We start from the raw sequence: 17,648 nt of genomic DNA on the forward strand, positions 1-17,648 counted from the left end.
TGTGTCAAGCTTGATTAAGAAGCATATTGAAAAACCGCGAAAATGCAAAGATCCAGGTATGTTTTCTGTTCCTTGTGTTATTGGAAATTCAAAGTTTGACAATGCCATGCTAGATTTAGGGGCTTCCATAAATGTAATGCCTTTATCAGTGTTTACTTCTCTATCTTTGGGACCTCTTAAGACTACTGGAGTGGTCATTCAACTGGCCAACCGTAGCACAGTTAACCCTGCAGGTGTGCTTGAGGACGTCCTTGTCCGAGTGGACAAATTAATTTTTCCTGCAGATTTCTATATCTTGGACATGAAGGATGATGAAGGAATCAGTCCAACAACTATTATCTTGGGAAGACCTTTCATGATGACAACACGAACCAAGATAGATGTGCATGCAGGATCATTGACAATGGAGATAGGAGACGAGAAGGTGCGGTTCAACGTGTTGGAAGCTGGGAAGCACCAGATTAAAGATCATTCTTTGTTTTGTATTGATTTATCAAGTGATGTTGTAAACAATTTTTCCTTTTCAAATATGTCGTCCCTAATTTTGGACGAAAAAGGAAACTGTAAAGCAGGTGATATTAAGGACGCGGTATTAATAGATGATACCTCTATGGCGTCCGAGTGTGATGTTGAGGTGGCTGAGATTACCTTAGGCAGTAAAATTTTGCCATCTGTGGTGCAGCCACCCATTTTGGAGTTGAAACCTTTACCATCCCATTTGAAATATGCTGTGTGGGGAAACAATTAATTGTGTTCCCTATTTTGTTTGTCTATTTTGTTTGTTTTTAATAAATATTTGCATTGGATTTGAGAGTTTGAATCAGTAACTGGAATGATCATGAATTCAAGAGAAAAAAAAATGAGTCATGTTGATATGAGTAAATTGCTTCTATGATTTGCTGATTGAGTTGACTTGAGAATTTCCTTATTAAATCTTTTGTGAAAGAAATTTGAACCATGTGAGTTTTGGACTTAATGTTAAGGATGGACCACCATGTGCCATACCTATTTTTCTTGTGTGATTTGTCCATGTTTCGTTGATACTGTAATAGTTAGTTTGATTATATGTTTTGCAACTGAGGTGAATATGCATGATTTGATATGATTGAGGCATTTCTTGTTTTATCTACTTGGCCAAATAAACTTGTCCTAACATTAATCCATTGGAACCTTCTTTGAGCCTTAAGCCTATTTTTTTCTTGTTCCCAGTCATTGTCAAATGAAAAAAGAAGAAAAATCATATGTTCCTTACCTTAGGAAAGAAGAAGGAGTAATGGATTCTGTTAGAATTAAAGTGATGAATAAGTGTGTGGGTGAGTATCTCACCCACAAAACAATAAAAAGGGTAAAAAGGAAGATGAAAAATTGAAGTTTAAAAAAAAAAGGAAAAGAAGAAGAAAGAAAAGAAAATCTTCCTTAAAAGAGCAAGAAATAGATTTGTTTTTGAAATCAAATATCATTACTCTTTCTATGTCAATTTCAAAAGCTCAGAAATCCCAAGAAAATTTCCTACCTTTGCCTTGGCCTCAATACAATCTTTAAAAAGCCCTCATGATCAATAATTGCATGTTTTCTGAAGTGTGTGAATGTTAGAGTCTTGCTAAATATCAAAGGTGTCTACTTACATGGGTATTTTGAGTGTAAACACAAGCCAAAAACACTTGAGAGAGTTGAGGAGAAATATATACATGTTGACTTGAGTGTTATCTTTCATATTTGATTTTCTTGGAAATTCAAAAAGGTTAACTCATGTGTGAAGAATAAAGTGATTCCATTTGCATGTCCATGACAAAGTAATGCCTAAATGATTGATCTATGTCTAGTAATGCTAATTCTTTTGATCCAAATGCAAATATGAAATAAAATGACTCAGAACAAAGTCTTGGAATTAATCAATTTTGCCCAGGAGTGCAAAAGGATAAGTGTGGGGGTGTGATGAGTGCATATTTATGCCCACATTTACGCTTTAAAATTCAGATTTTTGATGGGATAATTGTGCTTGAATGATTGATTTAAAGAGGATTTGTGATGATTTGATATATTGTGTTTGGAATTAAAAGGGACTTAAAAAGTGATTTTAATTGCATAAATTATTCTTGGAAATTCTTACGTTTATTTGTGCAGCTGAAATTATAAGTTCTATTGATTCAAATGGCAATTCAAGGCCCAAAATCAGGTTTTATTTGGAAAATAATGTACAGATGGGCCAAACAGGCAGACTTTACCCTTGCACCCCCTAAAATCCCTACATACATTCCTATTTCTGAAACAAGCTAAAAACCAAGCCCAAACACTAAGCCATTTCTACTACACCTCCCTAAGTTTCCTATACACACCCCTCATAAGCTAGACTCCACCAGATCATGCCATGTGTCCAAATCCTCCCCATACAGATCTAGCCAACCACATTTCGCCACCTTAGCCCTAACCCATGAGTATCATCTTCCACCTTCTCCAACAGAACCCTAGCCGCCACCACCTTCCCGCCGCGCCGCTCCGTCACCGGACAGCCACTGCCGTGCCGCCGCCGCAAGCCCAACGCCACTGCCGTGCCGCCGTCACCACCACGTCGCGACCTCCGTTCATCTTCTCCCTTCTCGAAACCAAATCGCGCCACCATCTCCATGCCGCCGTGAGCCGCCGCAACATCCACCTTCATCGCGCCATTAACGGAGACGCCACTACAGCTCCTCTCCTTCATTGACGCAAGCTTCTTCAACAACCACCGTCATCTTCATCTTCTCCATTCTCGGAACCCAATCGCGACATCTCCTCGCGGGACACCTTGCCGCCTCCTCCGAAATCATCTTCATCACGCCGTTCCATCATTCTCGCGAGGCCACCACTGGGTGAATCTCTCCATCATAGACGCGAGTCAGCCTTCGCCGTGAACCTCCATGGAAGCCACCGAGAAACCGCGCCTCCGCTGCCTTCGTTCTCATCATCGTCTTCGCGTCTCCACCATCAGAATCGCGGCACACCTTCAACATCAACCACCTGCACTCAGAAAAATCACACAGCAAAACCCAGAACAAGAAATCGCCACTGCAACCACCGTGGCAGCTCCACAATCTCGAGCCTCTCCTCTTTTCCTCACGGCACGCAGACGGCAAAAGGGGAAGCCCTTTCCCCAAATCTGAAACCCTAATTGGGGAAGGAAGAGGGCAGCCACGTGGCGAGCTCCCATTGGTGCGTCCTCCTCTGGTCAAAGTCTGGTCAACTGAGGGGCTTTCTTGCAATTTCAGAAACTCAGAAGGGGCTAAAGTGCAGATAGAGGAAATTTCAGGGCATTTGTGCAATTTTAGAAAGTTAGAAAAGTTAAAAGATAAAATTCAGTTGTTAAATTAATTTAATTAAAGAATATCAACAGAAAATATCTTCCAAATAATGTTATAATTATTCAAATCTTTTAGTTATTTGGAAGATATAATATATCAACAGAAAATATCTTATCAACAAACTATTCAAAGTCCAAGCCCAATCAAGCCTATATAAAGAGACCCAGGGACTTCACTTAGGGAATTCATTCTCTTATACTCCTCTCACTTTTCTTTCATCTTGTATTCAACTCCATTCATGGAGAACTAAGTATCTAGGGCTATTCTGCTGTAATTCCATTATGGATTCTGAGGTTAGAGTGATTTAATGCAATTGTTTACTTTGGTTATTAATTTAAGTGTTCTCTCTCTATGTCTTTCATCTCTCTATCTTGTTAAAAGCAAAGATTTTTGCATTATAATGTGTTTGAATCTACATGCATATTGATTATATGAGTTTTAGGGTTTCTAGGTTTAAATTGAGAATCTACTTTGATTTAATTTAGGGACTTTCATATGATTAAATGGTTTTTACTATCAATTGAGAATGTACTTTGATTGATTAGTAATAATTTCAACTATAATCAATTGAGAATTTACTTTGATTGATTAGCTTTTAATTTGGTTAGGAGATTTAAGAATAGACATGATTAAACACAATAGAATTTGATTGAGAATGTACTTTGGTTGAATTTATTGTGAATAATCTAGAAAGGTTTTGCATTTGATTGAGAATTTACTTTGGTTAAATGCATGATCGCCCTCAAATTAATTAAGAATGTACTTTAATTAATTCGAAACTTAAACAATAATCAATTGAACAATTATCCGTGAATAACCGATGATGAATCTATCTTGGAAAAGCAGTGGAATTAGCCTATTTCATCGTAACTGTTTTTAAGTTTCTTATTTATTCTTTAAACACTCTTCAACCATTACTTTTATTCATAAGCATTGCATAGCATTCGTAAGAATCACAGATATTCAAAAGCAATTCCGTGTTCGTTGGGAGACGACTCAGGGTTACTTCAACCGTGTCTACTTTCTTGAATACTACTTGGCAATACTGAAGTTGCCTTGAAAAGTAGTATTAATTTGATAGCTTCAACGACAAAAAAATTAAATGATTAGAAAATTGTTGAAGTTTGGGTTATTTTACTAGAAGAAGAAAGATAATAATGAAGATAATGCTCAAGAGATGATAAAGGATATAAAACAAGTATGTTATTACCGACAACCATAATTCGTCGATAATTCATAGTTCCTGACAAAAAATTGACAAAACAAAACATGTTGATAATTGGCTCATCTCTAAAATTTGTCGATGGACTTATCAAATATATCGATAATTATCGGTGAGACATACTCCATCATTGGTAATGATCTTCGGTTATAAGCGAAGTATAATTCTGTCAATAATGGGAAGCAATGATGAACATGGACTTATCGACTAAATTATGATTCGTTTGTAAGTTGAAAGATTTCTTATGTGACATTATCAAAAAAAAAATTATCGATAACATTAATATATGTATCTAGTGCATTGATCTTTATTCTCCATACCAAGGCAAAACCTGATAATATTTTACAACAAACAAAGACAAGCAATACCTACCAACACCCAAACAACCTTGCATATTGTTAAGACTTCGACAAGTGTACCGAATCGTATCAAGTAATATAAAATGGTAAGACCAAGTATCGTATCCTAAAGGACTCACGGCCTAAACAGTTATGTGATTTCTTGATTAAATAAGACTTGAAAACAAACTCGTTTAGGTTTAGAATGCAAATACTGAAAAGTAGATATGCATGCAATTTGATCAATTGGAAAAAAAAGTACAAAGATGAACGAGTTTGATATTGTGGAATGAATATGTTGTTGGAGTTAGATTTCACCTAGTTTACTCTCATACATATATGAATTCTACTTCTTCATTAATGTTAATGTCACTATCTAAAGTACTTAAAACCCGATTCCTCAGTGAAGAAAACATATCCTTAACTATTAGTTCATACGATTCATAGTATTCCTAATAATTAATTCTTAAGAACAAAAGCTTAAAACAACCAGAACTCATACCCCATTCCTCAGCAATATTGTTTCTGGGAATAATTCTCCGGTCATGAATTGTAAGATACCTTCTAGTACTCATGCAAATCATACATCATGCTAAAGAATGAATTAAACGAAGCAAGCATTACGCAAAGAAGAATTACTCTAACAATTAATGAAAGAAGCATATATAATCAAGAATCAATTCAATACATGAGAGTTTACAAAGGTTACATCATCCCCAACAACAAATAGAGTTTAGTTCACCATTGACATGGTGAAACTAGATGAACAATGGAAAAAGAATGAAAGATAAAACCCTAGAAATTGAAGATAGGAGCTTCCGCAGCCAAATCCGCCTTCAAGAGAGCAAGGAGTGTGTTTCTGAGCCTATTTCGTCCAAAGATATGAACCCTAGAACGTCCAAGTCCTTAAATAGAACATAAAAAACAGAACATAAAAATAACAAAAAACGGGTCCAAGCCCACGAGACTGGCGCTTAGCACCCCACTTATGGCGCCGAGCGGTGTGCAGGTCAAAATTTGCGCTCAGGGTCAACTCAGAGGGCAAGCAAGCATGGTGCGTCTCAACGAAGTTGATGAGGAGAAATTAAATTCAAAGAATCCTTAAAGATTCAAAAAGTCTGCAAAATATGACTATTTGGAACACAGTTTTTGGTGCAAATATATGGTTATCTCCTTTGAAGAGCAAAATTTTGGTACAGATTTAAGAAACTGAACATCTCATTTGACACAAGGAAGAGACAGTTCATTAAGAAAACATAACATCTCTTTTATTTTCTTAGGATTAACACACAACGTTTCAAAGTAAGCTTATTTATAAATTATTTTTAAATAAAAATAAGACAATTATAAAATAGAAGTAATGTATACACAAAATAAAAATTAAGCTTTAGATAAGCTAATAAGAAATATTTTTTTATTGACTTACATATAAATTAATTTCAATTTATGAGTTTTGTTTTATTTTTGAAAATATATATGTGATAAAAATAATCATAATTTATGAATTTTTGTGTTGAGGTAGATTTTCAAGTTATCCACATTTCTTACTTACTTGAAACTTTGGATATATATAGCATTTTTGTTTGGTTTCATGATATAACGTATTGTATTAAGAATTTTTCTTTTTTTTTTCCGGAATAGGAGAGAACTAAGTTTTCTGTAAATTTCTTTTTCATGAGTTTAAATGAGTCGCCGAGGGGTAACTAAAAATTAAATTTTTGATATTCAAGTCTCTTGATATAGATAGATTGTGTGAAGTGTAATTCGAGTTTTAATCTTTCAAGAAAAGAAAATTATCTCATCATAGTTATATTTTTTTGTTCATTCTATCATTTAAAAAAATACTGATATTTGCCAAAAACAAATAAATGGAAAGAGACAAAATATTCTAAATACTATGTAAATAAATCCTAGAGATAAAAGAACACAAGTGTTACAATGTAACAAGGAAAAAGATACATAAAATAAAATACTGGTATATATTACTTTTGAATACTGAATTAATAATCATCATCTTTTTTTCTCTCTAAATTAAAGAAATAATACCGAGTCTGAGAATGCATTTGACACATACTAAAATATAACAGTAGAAAAAAAAAAGAAATACTAATAGAATGTTTAGGAAGTTTGTTGTTCAACATTTATTACTGTCATAAAAATAGAAAAATCTCTTTCTACACCTTATATTACCTTGTCAATGTAAAAAAAATAGAAAATTATCCTTTTACAACCAATTTTTATAAACAATGAAAACTTTCATTAATAAACTCTTAATAAATAAATTAATAAAAGAAATATTATTTAAAATTTAAACTAATTATATAGTAATGATACAGAAAGTTCAAAATATGATTTGTATGTGTCATAGGAAAAAGAGTAAAAAAACACATAATTACCTAAGAATCTCTGATAAAGAACAGTGAAAGAAAAATCTTTCTGATTTTTCACCACTCCACTGCAATGCACAATTAAACAAGAATCTGTATACAATCGTTTGACTCTTCGATTTGGTTACTCCTTCCCCTAACATGATGCCACGATTTTGAGATAATACTAAGCACCTTCATCAGACAATGCCAGGTTTCTATGCGACCGAACAACCTACTAATCCTCATATATCTAGGTTAATCCCAATGCATGCATATCACATATAATATATATCCTTTACCTAACGTTAGATGTCACCACCAAGAACAATCTCATCCTAACGTGTCACTTTGCAACCATGCCTGCACCCACATGTCCACCTTGCTCTTCTTTGCACCCACGTGTCACTTTACCTTCTCCTTTCCTTTTCCATTTCTCATTCCATTCACTCGTATATAAACCATCAAATCCTGCTTCCATTCCTCAACATTTCTATATCATATCCTATATACACAGATCAAACTTCCACCACAAAGTAGTGAAAACAGTGTGAGAAAAAAAAGAACAAATTTTCAATGGCATCGGGGCAACATCAGGATCGGGCTGAGGCAGCTTCGAAAATTGCTGCCAACGAGCTTGAACAAGCCAACAGAGAGAGAGTGCGTGATGTTGTGGGTGTTGTGGATGATGTCAGTGTTGTGGATAAGCAACACGATCAAGATCAAGAAAAGCGTGGTGTGATAGGGTCCATGTTAAGGGCGGTGCAAGAGGCAGTGGCTGGGAAGAAAGAATCAGTTCCTGCGAAAGCACACACCACAGAGGTGATTCATGATGTTAATTTCCAACCCGATGACGTGACTGCTGGGGAAGTGAGAGACATATCAGTAGCCAAGAATCCTGGGATCTACGATTCTTCAGCCACGGACGAAACCGGTTCCAAGGTTGGTGAATACGCAGATTATGCTGCCCAGAAGGCGAAGGAAACAAAGGATGCAGCAATGGAAAAAGCTGGTGAGTACACAGATTATGCTTCTCAGAAGGCGAAGGAAGCGAAGGACAAGACTATGGAGAAGGGTGGGGAGTATAAGGATTACGCTGCTGAGAAGGCTAAGGAAGGAAAAGATGCTACCCTGAATAAGATGGGAGAGTACAAGGACTACACTGCGGAGAAGACGAAAGAAGGGAAAGACAGTGCTATGGAGAAGCTTGGGGAGCTGAAGGATTCTGCTGCGGATGCTGCTAAGAGGGCTGCGGAATACTTGAGCGGCAAGAAAGAGGAAACCAAAGAGAAGGTATCGGAATCTGCCGAGGTCGCAAAGAACAAGGCTGCGGCGACGGCAGAGACGGCCAAGAACAAGGCTGCCGAGACTGCTGATGCAGCGATTAACAAGACTGCTGAGACGGCTGAGGCAGCTAAGAACAAGGGTAGGGAGATGAAGGACAAGGCTGCAGAAACTGCGGAGGCAGCAAAGAACAAGGCTGCAGAAACTGCGGAGGCAGCAAAGAACAAGGCTGCAGAAACTGCGGAGGCAGCAAAGAACAAGGCTGCAGAAACTGCGGAGGCAGCAAAGAACAAAACTGCTGAAACGACTGAGGCAGCAAAGAACAAGGGGAGGGAGATGAAGGACAAGGCTGCAGAAACTACTGAGGCAGCGAAGAACAAGACTGCTGAAACTAATGAGGCAGCGAAGAATAAGGCTGTGGAGATGAAAGACAAGGCTGCACAAAATGCAGAGGCAGCAAAGAACAAGACTTCAGAAGCAACTGATGCTGCGAGGTATAAGGCTATGGAGATGAAGGACAAGGCTGCGGACAGGGCTGCGGATACCACACAGGCAGTAAAACAGAAAACTGCACAGGCTTGGGACAGAACCAACAAGGTCTAACTCTCACTCTCACTTTTAAATTTCTTGAGCCTAACATGTCTTAGAATCTGTTCATGTTTTACTGTAGTTCTAGTCTTCTTTTCTTCAAATGTGGAAAATTTTGTCAAGGAAAAATGTACTCATAAAGGATCAAAATCAGTTTAAGAAAGGATCAAAATCAGTTTAAGAATGGAACCATTGTGTATATATGTGACACAGGAGAATGTGAGAGGCGTAGATGAAGATGCAAGGAGGAAAATGGAGGAGCTAAGGCTACAAGATAAAGGGTTCAAAGATTTATCTGAGGGGCGTGGAGATAATAAGAAGGTGGTGATGAAAGTGGAAGAGAGTCGACCAGGGGCAATGGCGGATACACTGAAAGCGGCGGATCAGATGGCGGGGCAGACCTTCAACGATGTGGGACGCTTCGATGAAGACGGGGTCGTGAGAAAGAAATGATGCGATACTTACTATATATAGCATCACTGTTTAGTGTATTTGGAGTATATGTTATGTTATAAAAGTTGTTTGTTTAAATTGTGGTTTTCTTTCAAAATATGTGTATGGTTTTGAATATTGGTTCTGTATAGGTTCATGTAGTGACCATGGAACCATTATTACATCAATAAACATTGTTCACTTTCTTTGTATAAGTCAGAATATGCAAGCTCTTCATCTCGAACTTCCTAACTTAAATTAGGTTTGGCATGGTCTAATTGAGGATAAAGGTCTCAACTAGAACTCTTTGAAGTCAATGTGATGCATAAATCTTAAAACTACACTTTGATTTGAGTAAACTCAATTCTGATTTGGCATGTTTAGTGTTAATTAATTCAATAAAAACTTTACAAATTACTAGAATTAATAATTCTGCTTACTATAGTAAAAGTCTATAAAATAATGAGGTTTATAATTATATAATATTTTGACAGTCTTGAAAATAATTACTTCATTATTTACCCTTTTATCATTATTTTACTCTATACTTTCACAAATATTTGACATTATTTTTTATCTTTTAATTTCTTATTTTATAATTAACTTATTTTTTAAAATAAATACAAAATTTTATTTTTTTATAATTATTTTATATCAACTTCCCATTATTCTTTTCACACTCGGCTTCACTTTGACTTTTTGTTAGGGAGGGTTACTCCTCCACCACAACAAATTGCTCTTTGCACCTTCCCATTCCCACCACCACTACAGGTTGCTTTTTGTACCTAATAACTCTTTTCTCACTCCCTTACTTTTAAAAATCCCAACCTTCACCCTCTCACTTTTTTCTTTCAAAAATTTGTTTTATTTTTTAACAATTTTTTATTCATAAAAAATATTACAAAAATTTATTAAATTATACAAAATCTACACATATAAACATTTACAATATTGAAAAATTAAAATATACAAAAAATTTAAAAATTAAAATAACAAAAAAAATTAATAAACTAAAAACAAAATAAATTAAAAGAGTTGAAACGTGAATTAGATGTAAGAAATCCGTTTAATCTTCAAGGAATTTTTACATTCATGGACGAATCTCAAGATTTATTGAAGGCTGAACAAATTCTCCACATTTGTTCAAACTTTCGTGTTTCTTTTCTTCCTCTTACACAACATACCACATACATCCATTTACAGAGCACATATATAAAAGAAATAAAAAGAAAGAAACTTTAACCACAAAAATGTGTAAGGAAAAGATAAACGAAGAGAAAGATGGAATGGGGGACTCTATGTATGCGAAGAAGAGAGGAAGAAAAAAATGAGAGGGAATGGACTCTCTATGTGAAGAAGAGAGGAAAAGAGAAAGTGAGGGGTGAGTTTATGTGTAATTAAAGAAAGAGAAAAGTGGAGGAGAGAGACGGGAACTGTCGAATTAGAATTTTAAAAAACGTAAATAAAATTAAATAGTAAAAAGTTAAAAAAATTTAACCTGAGATAATTTTGAAATAAAAAAAAAATCTAGAGAGACATAAGGAGTAGTTAGGATAGTGGAGGAAGTAACACTCTTTATTAGGTGTGTGTATAAATGGATGGTAATCCAAATGTTCCTAGAGTTTATGTGCTTTCCATCAATATAAAATGGTCATCTTATACTCCAATTTTTTTCAAAATCCCACTTTTAACCTTAGTAAATACTCCTTTCTAACTTTTTCTCTTTTTTATTAAAATCATTCTACACCCTTAATAATAATTTAATTTAATTTAATATTTTAATATTATTTAATACATATCTATATCTTAATAATTATTATAATATAATTTCTATTATATAATAATTATATTAAAAAATAAAAATAATTAAAAAAATAGTAATAATAAAATTAAAAAAATAATAATAAAAATAAAAGAAAACAATAATATAAAATAAAATTTAACATATTTAAATATATTAAATTATATTAAAATATTAAATTAAATTAAATAATTATTAAAATTTAAATAAAAAACAAATTTTTAAAAACAATTATTTATCGGATATCCATCCATACCATAAGTTAACGGATCATTAAGAAATCTTTTTAAAATTTTGTTTTTTTTTAATTTTAATAATTATTTAATCTAATTTAATATTTTAATATAATTTAATATATTTAAATACATAAAATATGATTTTAAATATTATTTTTATTTTCATTATTATTACTCTTATTTTAGTTATTATTATTTTAACTTTTTTAATAAAACTATTATAAAAATATAAATCATATTTTAATAATTATTAAAATATAATAAATAATATTATAATTTTAAATTAAATTACATATTTATTAAATTTTAAATAAAAACAAAATTGTTAACATATATTTTGCAGATTTTGATATTCGTTAAAGTTTTTTTAAAATTTTGGTTTTGATTTAAAATTTAATAATTATTTAATTTATTTTAATATTTTAATATAATTTGATATATTTGAATATATTAAATTAAATTTTTTATTATTATTATTTTTTATTTATTTATTATTTTTATTTTAATTATTTTATTTTTACCTTTTTAATATAACTATTATTGTAATATAAATCATATTTTAATAATTATTAAAATATAAAATTATATTAAATAATATTTAAATTTTAAATTAAATTAGATTATACTTATAATAAAAGAGGAAAAAACTAAAAAGATATTTATTAAAATTAAAAATGAAATTTTAAAAAAAGTTAGAGGTGTATAATATATTAGAAGGTCAAAAATGAAATTTTTAAAAGTGAAAAATAAGACTTGGAGATGTAGGTGAAACAGCCATACAAAATTCATATCCTATCTGCCTTTTTCTCTTTAAAACTAAAAACCAAAAAATAAGTTTTTACTTTTCTTTTTAGGGTGAAAGTTATAGTGGAACACACTGGTTTGGTGATATTTTTTTTCTTAAATTATTAAGGTGAATTGTCATACATAATTGATAATATTTAATTTATTAAACTAATATATTTTATATTGTAATTTCAAAGTTATAATTTATGTTAGTTAAATATTTTTAACCAAGAAATCAGCATCAAAAACTATAATTGAAAACTGTTATTTATTTTTTTATTATGTCTATCACCGAATACAAATGATATCATAATGTTAAGATATTATGAAGTTGAAGACTTTGTTATTTACATAAAATGTAAACATTACTTTCAAATTGTACGCATTGTTTGTTTCATAAAGTTTAAGTTGATTACAAAAGATTTTTTGTTTTAGTTATTAATAGAAATAAATTTGTAATCCTACAAAATATGTTGTAATCACTAATAAAATTAAATTTGTTCAATATATTGATAAATAATTTTATCGATAATTAATTTTTTAGTAAATTTTATCAATAAATTAAAATTTAAAATATTTTCATAAGAAACATATATATATGAGTTAATTTTATTGGTTATCTATAATTTTATTATTAAGAGATTTTTTTTTAAACAAACAGTAATTTTTTCATCAAATTTGATAAGATTTTTTGTGTATTAAGAAAAGGTGGATAAGAATAAAAAAGGAAGAAGAAGAGAAAGGAAAAAATGGAAAAAAAGAAGAAAGAGGTGCGATGGTAACTTGAGATAATGTTGCAGAAGAAAGAGAAAGAAGAGAAGGAAAAGAAAAAGAAAAATGAAGAGGATGAAGAAGAAGAAGAGAGAGAGAAGATGAGCAGAAAGAAGAGAAAATTGTAGTAGAAACAACATAGACGTACAACAATAGAAACTTGACGAGAAGGGAGAAGAAAAATATAAGACCAGAAAAAGAAGTGAAAGAGGAAGAGGAGGAATAAGAGTAAGAAGAATAACTGACATTGAATGATAGGTTTCATTGAAAGCCATAATTTTTGTTGTAATTAACAATAATTTTAATAAATTTCATGGTTCATTAACAAAATTTATTAACGATCGTTTTATTGACAAATTTTTTATTATTGGTAAACTCGAATTACTAACAACTTTTTGTTATTATTGATAGATTGTGTTTGCTAGTAATACACAAGTTTTTTAATAGTGAATATAATTATAGATATCAAATTTTTAAAAATTTTACACTTTATAAAGATTTATGCGTATTAAGAGAAAATAAAAAATAATTAAAGAAAGATTAATGACATTATAGAAGGTCATAATATCATCACTACAATGAAATTTGGATATGTGATGAAGAACTTTGATGAAAAAACAAGTATTAAGTGAATTTCACTTAAGAGAATGAACTTGAGGAACAACTTGTTTATCCCACCCAAGAGAATCTAGTAATGAAACAAGTAGAAGTTGTTACTTGGATATAAGATATATGAGATACGATGATTACATGACCAAAGATAAGAGAATTTTCAATGATATTGAGGACTTTGTCAACAATAACGAAGTCAAAAGAAGAGGCATTGTTGGGTGGAAACAAAGAAACATATAAGACTCAAAAAAAATCTTTTATTCATTCTTAATTTAAAAAAAAAAACAATCTCTTGAACATTGATTGATAAAGAAAGAATACACTGCATTTCAAAGAAGTTGTTGAATATATGAAAATCACTATAACTTTTGGTAAGTTAGGTTAAATTAGATAAATTCATTGGAACTTTTGATAGACTTGTTTTATTTTATATTGTGTTCTCTTTTAGTGAATACATGTGTTTTTTTTGTTGCTTTTTTTATTACAGGTTTTGGATTTAAGTTGAAATGAACCAAATTTTAAAACAATTTTATATAATTTTTATAACCTTAACATTTTTTACATGTATGAATAATCATAAAAATATTTTCCATCTTAAATCTTTAATAAACCTTACTTAAATTGTTAGAACCTCTAACCTTCTTAGTGTTTGATGAAAGAGTGCAAAGAGATGTAGCAGTGATAACGATTGAAAAACCGTTATTTTTATACTTAATTTTGACATCTTTATGACTTAGAAACTAGCTTGAAATTGTGCTTTTGCTTAAGTTGTGGAAATAAGAGAGTTGGATGGGTTTTATGCTTGGTTTTCCTTGTTTTGGCAGGAATTTAGATGAATTGGATGAAAGAAGTTGAAGTAGCAAGGAGTTGGACTTAGGAAAGGAAGGAAAATTGCACAAAGAAGAATCGTAGCTACCTCTCAGCACCATTTCACCGCTCAGCGCCAAGCTTGCTGTTGAGTTCTCTGTCTGACGCTTAAGCGCCATCGTTGAGGGCTAATTCAAGTATCGTAGTCACCGTTGAGTGGCATTTCTGCCGCTGAGCGCCAAAGTCTACTGTTAAGTGCACTGTTTCACGCTTGGGCGACATCGCTGAGCACCATTCTGAGTGTCGCACTTACCGCTGAGCGCAATTCCTACCGCTGAGCGCTGTCAACTTGGGTATGGGCCAATTTTCTGTATTTTTAATAAACTATATAAGGGTTTAGTCGACCTAGGATTGATATCTTTGGACAGAAAGAGGCGAAATTACACTCTTTTCACCCCTCGAAGGTGGATTTTGGATGCAGAAGCTCTTATCTTCAACATTTAGGGTTCTATCTTTCATTCTTTTCATTATTTTCATCTAGTTTCACCATGTCTATAGTGAACTAAACCTTCATTGTTGTTGGGGAAACGATGTAATCCTTTGAAACTCTCATGTATTGAATTGATTCTTGATTATATATGCTTTACTTCATTAATTGTTAGGGTTTTTCCTCTATACTCTATGCATGCTTTGTTTAACTCATTCAATTGCATGATTATTGATGTTATCGATATGGCCACATATAGGTAAATCTAGAAATGGAGAAATTCTCCCGGAAGCAATATTACCTAGACATAGGATAGGAGGATCGGTTGCCTTTAAGCTTCTGTGCAAATGTAATGCATGATTATTGATTAGCTTTAACTTGATTTTTATCTTTTTATCTTTTTATTTTATCTTTTTATCTTTTTTATCTTTTTGTGCTAACAATTGTTTCTAGGGTTTTGTTTTCTTGTATATGCAGGATACAATTCGTACTAGGAGCAAGAAAATATCGGAACCTCTTCTTGAAGGATTGGACTAGAGTATAAGGAGGAGGAGAATTCGAACATCTGGAGAATTATTTCCTTCTCCGGAGACACTTTCACAACCCTCACCACAAAGATCTGACTAGAGTACTGAAGAGATGGCTGGAGAAAATAATGGTAGACGTACTTTAGCGGATTACACCACTGTTGTTGGCCCTCATCACTTTAACAACATTGCTAGGTCAAGGGTCAATGCTACAAATATGGAGGTGAAACCGGTGTTCATACAGTTGGTGAAGAGCAACCAATTTAATGGACTGTCACATGAAATCCATATGAGCATCTAACCACATTCAACGAGATTTACAACACTATGAAGATCAATGGTGTTCCGGATGACGCTATAAAGCTTAGTTTGTTTCCTTTCTCATTGGGAGGCAATGCTAAGTTATGGTTGAATTCTTTCCCGGAGGATAGCTTTACTGAATGGGAAGTCGTGGTTTCAAAGTTTCTAAACAAGTACTTCCCACAGTCTAAAATCAACAAAGGGAAGCAAGAAATTTCCTCTTTCAGGCAAGGTATGGAGGAAACACTAGGTCAAGCATGGGATAGATACAAGAGCTTGTTGAGAAAGACGCCCACTCATGGCTTTGATGAAGCAACAGTAGTCATTCTTTTCATTGGAGGTCTTGGTTCACAAACCAAATTGATGCTAGATGCCTCAGTTGGAGGTAATATCAAGTGTCTCCAGAGGAGGCTTTTGAATTGATAGACAACATGGCTACCAATGACAACGAGATGCATAGTGAAAGAGGAGCTTCACCTCAACAAAAGGGAGTCCTACAATTGTAATCTCAAGATGCCTTGCTTGCACAAAATAAAATTATCACTCAATAGTTGGAAGAAGTGACGAAGAAACTTTCTTTATTGCCACAAGAGATACAGAATGCTTCACTGGTTCAGTGGCAGTAGCAAAGATGGCAACAACAACCTACTCCCTCTAAGAAAACCACAAAGCTTGAGGAAACTTTCCAGCAATTCATGAAGATGAGCGTATCTTATTGTAAGAATGTGGAGGTTGCATTTAAAAGTATGAAAATGCATATTGGGCAATTGGTCAATAAGATGGAGATTTTTGAGAGGAATGCAAAAAGTAATCTTAGGGAAGAGTGTAAGACCATTGTTACTAGAAGTTGCAGAGTGTTAGATGAGAGAAAAATAGAGAGAAAAGAGAAAGAAAATGAGAGTGAGAAAAAAACACTTGAGTGGAAAGAGAGGATTGAGAGAGAAAAAAAGAAAGAAGAGGTAGATGAGAGAAAAAAAGAAAAAGATGTTGAAAAAGCACTTACTTATCCAAAGATCTATTCAAGGAAGGAGAAAGAAAAACAGCTTGAGCGGTTCATGGAGATATTTAAAAAACTGGAGATTACTATACCTTTCTCTGAAGCATTGCAACAGATGTCGTCATATGCAAAATTTCTGAAGGAGCTCCTTACAAAGAAAAGAAAACATATTGAGAAGGAGACCATTGAAGTGCAAGGTAACTATAGTGCAATCATACAAAAATTACCTCCTAAGTTTAAAGATCCAGGAAGCTTCACTATTTCGTGTACCATCGGAGAATTGGAAGTCGGAAGAGCATTGATTGATTTGGGAGCTAGCATTAATTTAATGCCGCTTGATATGTTCAAAAGAATTGAAGGTTTGGAACTCAAACCTACTAGAATGACACTCAAATTGGCAAACAGGTCTCTTAAATACCCATACGGAGTGGTTGAAGATGTACTAGTGAAGGTAGACAAATTTGTATCTCCAGTCAATTTTGTCATAATGGAGATGGAAGAGAATGGAGATGTGCCTCTCATCCTTGGGCGACCATTTATGAAGACTGCTAGAGTTTTAATTGATGTGGAGAATGGCAAGCTTAAAGTAAGAGTTCAAGATGAACAAGTGAATTTTGATGTATTCAAAGCCATGACACATCCTAAAGATGATAAAGCATGTTTCCAATTTGATATACTTGATGAAGTTTGTATGGTGCAAGAAAGGATGGTACGTTGTTCTTTTCCGTTAGAGAAAACTCTTATTGATGCCTGTGA

The 17,648-nt window shown here is 32.9% G+C and overlaps 1 protein-coding gene across 1 annotated transcript; it reads left to right on the forward strand.

Moving 5' to 3' along the window:
- The first annotated feature begins 7,744 nt into the window (after positions 1-7,744).
- Positions 7,745-9,783, forward strand: LOC108326594 (late embryogenesis abundant protein At3g53040). The gene is made up of 2 exons (XM_017560181.2): positions 7,745-9,145; positions 9,350-9,783. The coding sequence occupies exons 1-2, from the start codon at positions 7,841-7,843 to the stop codon at positions 9,587-9,589; spliced, it is 1,545 nt and encodes a 514-aa protein (XP_017415670.2). The 5' UTR covers positions 7,745-7,840; the 3' UTR covers positions 9,590-9,783.
- Positions 9,784-17,648: the final 7,865 nt, after the last annotated feature.

The sequence above is a fragment of the Vigna angularis genome, chromosome 3 (genome assembly GCF_016808095.1).
Source record: "Vigna angularis cultivar LongXiaoDou No.4 chromosome 3, ASM1680809v1, whole genome shotgun sequence".
NCBI lineage: Eukaryota > Viridiplantae > Streptophyta > Magnoliopsida > Fabales > Fabaceae > Vigna > Vigna angularis.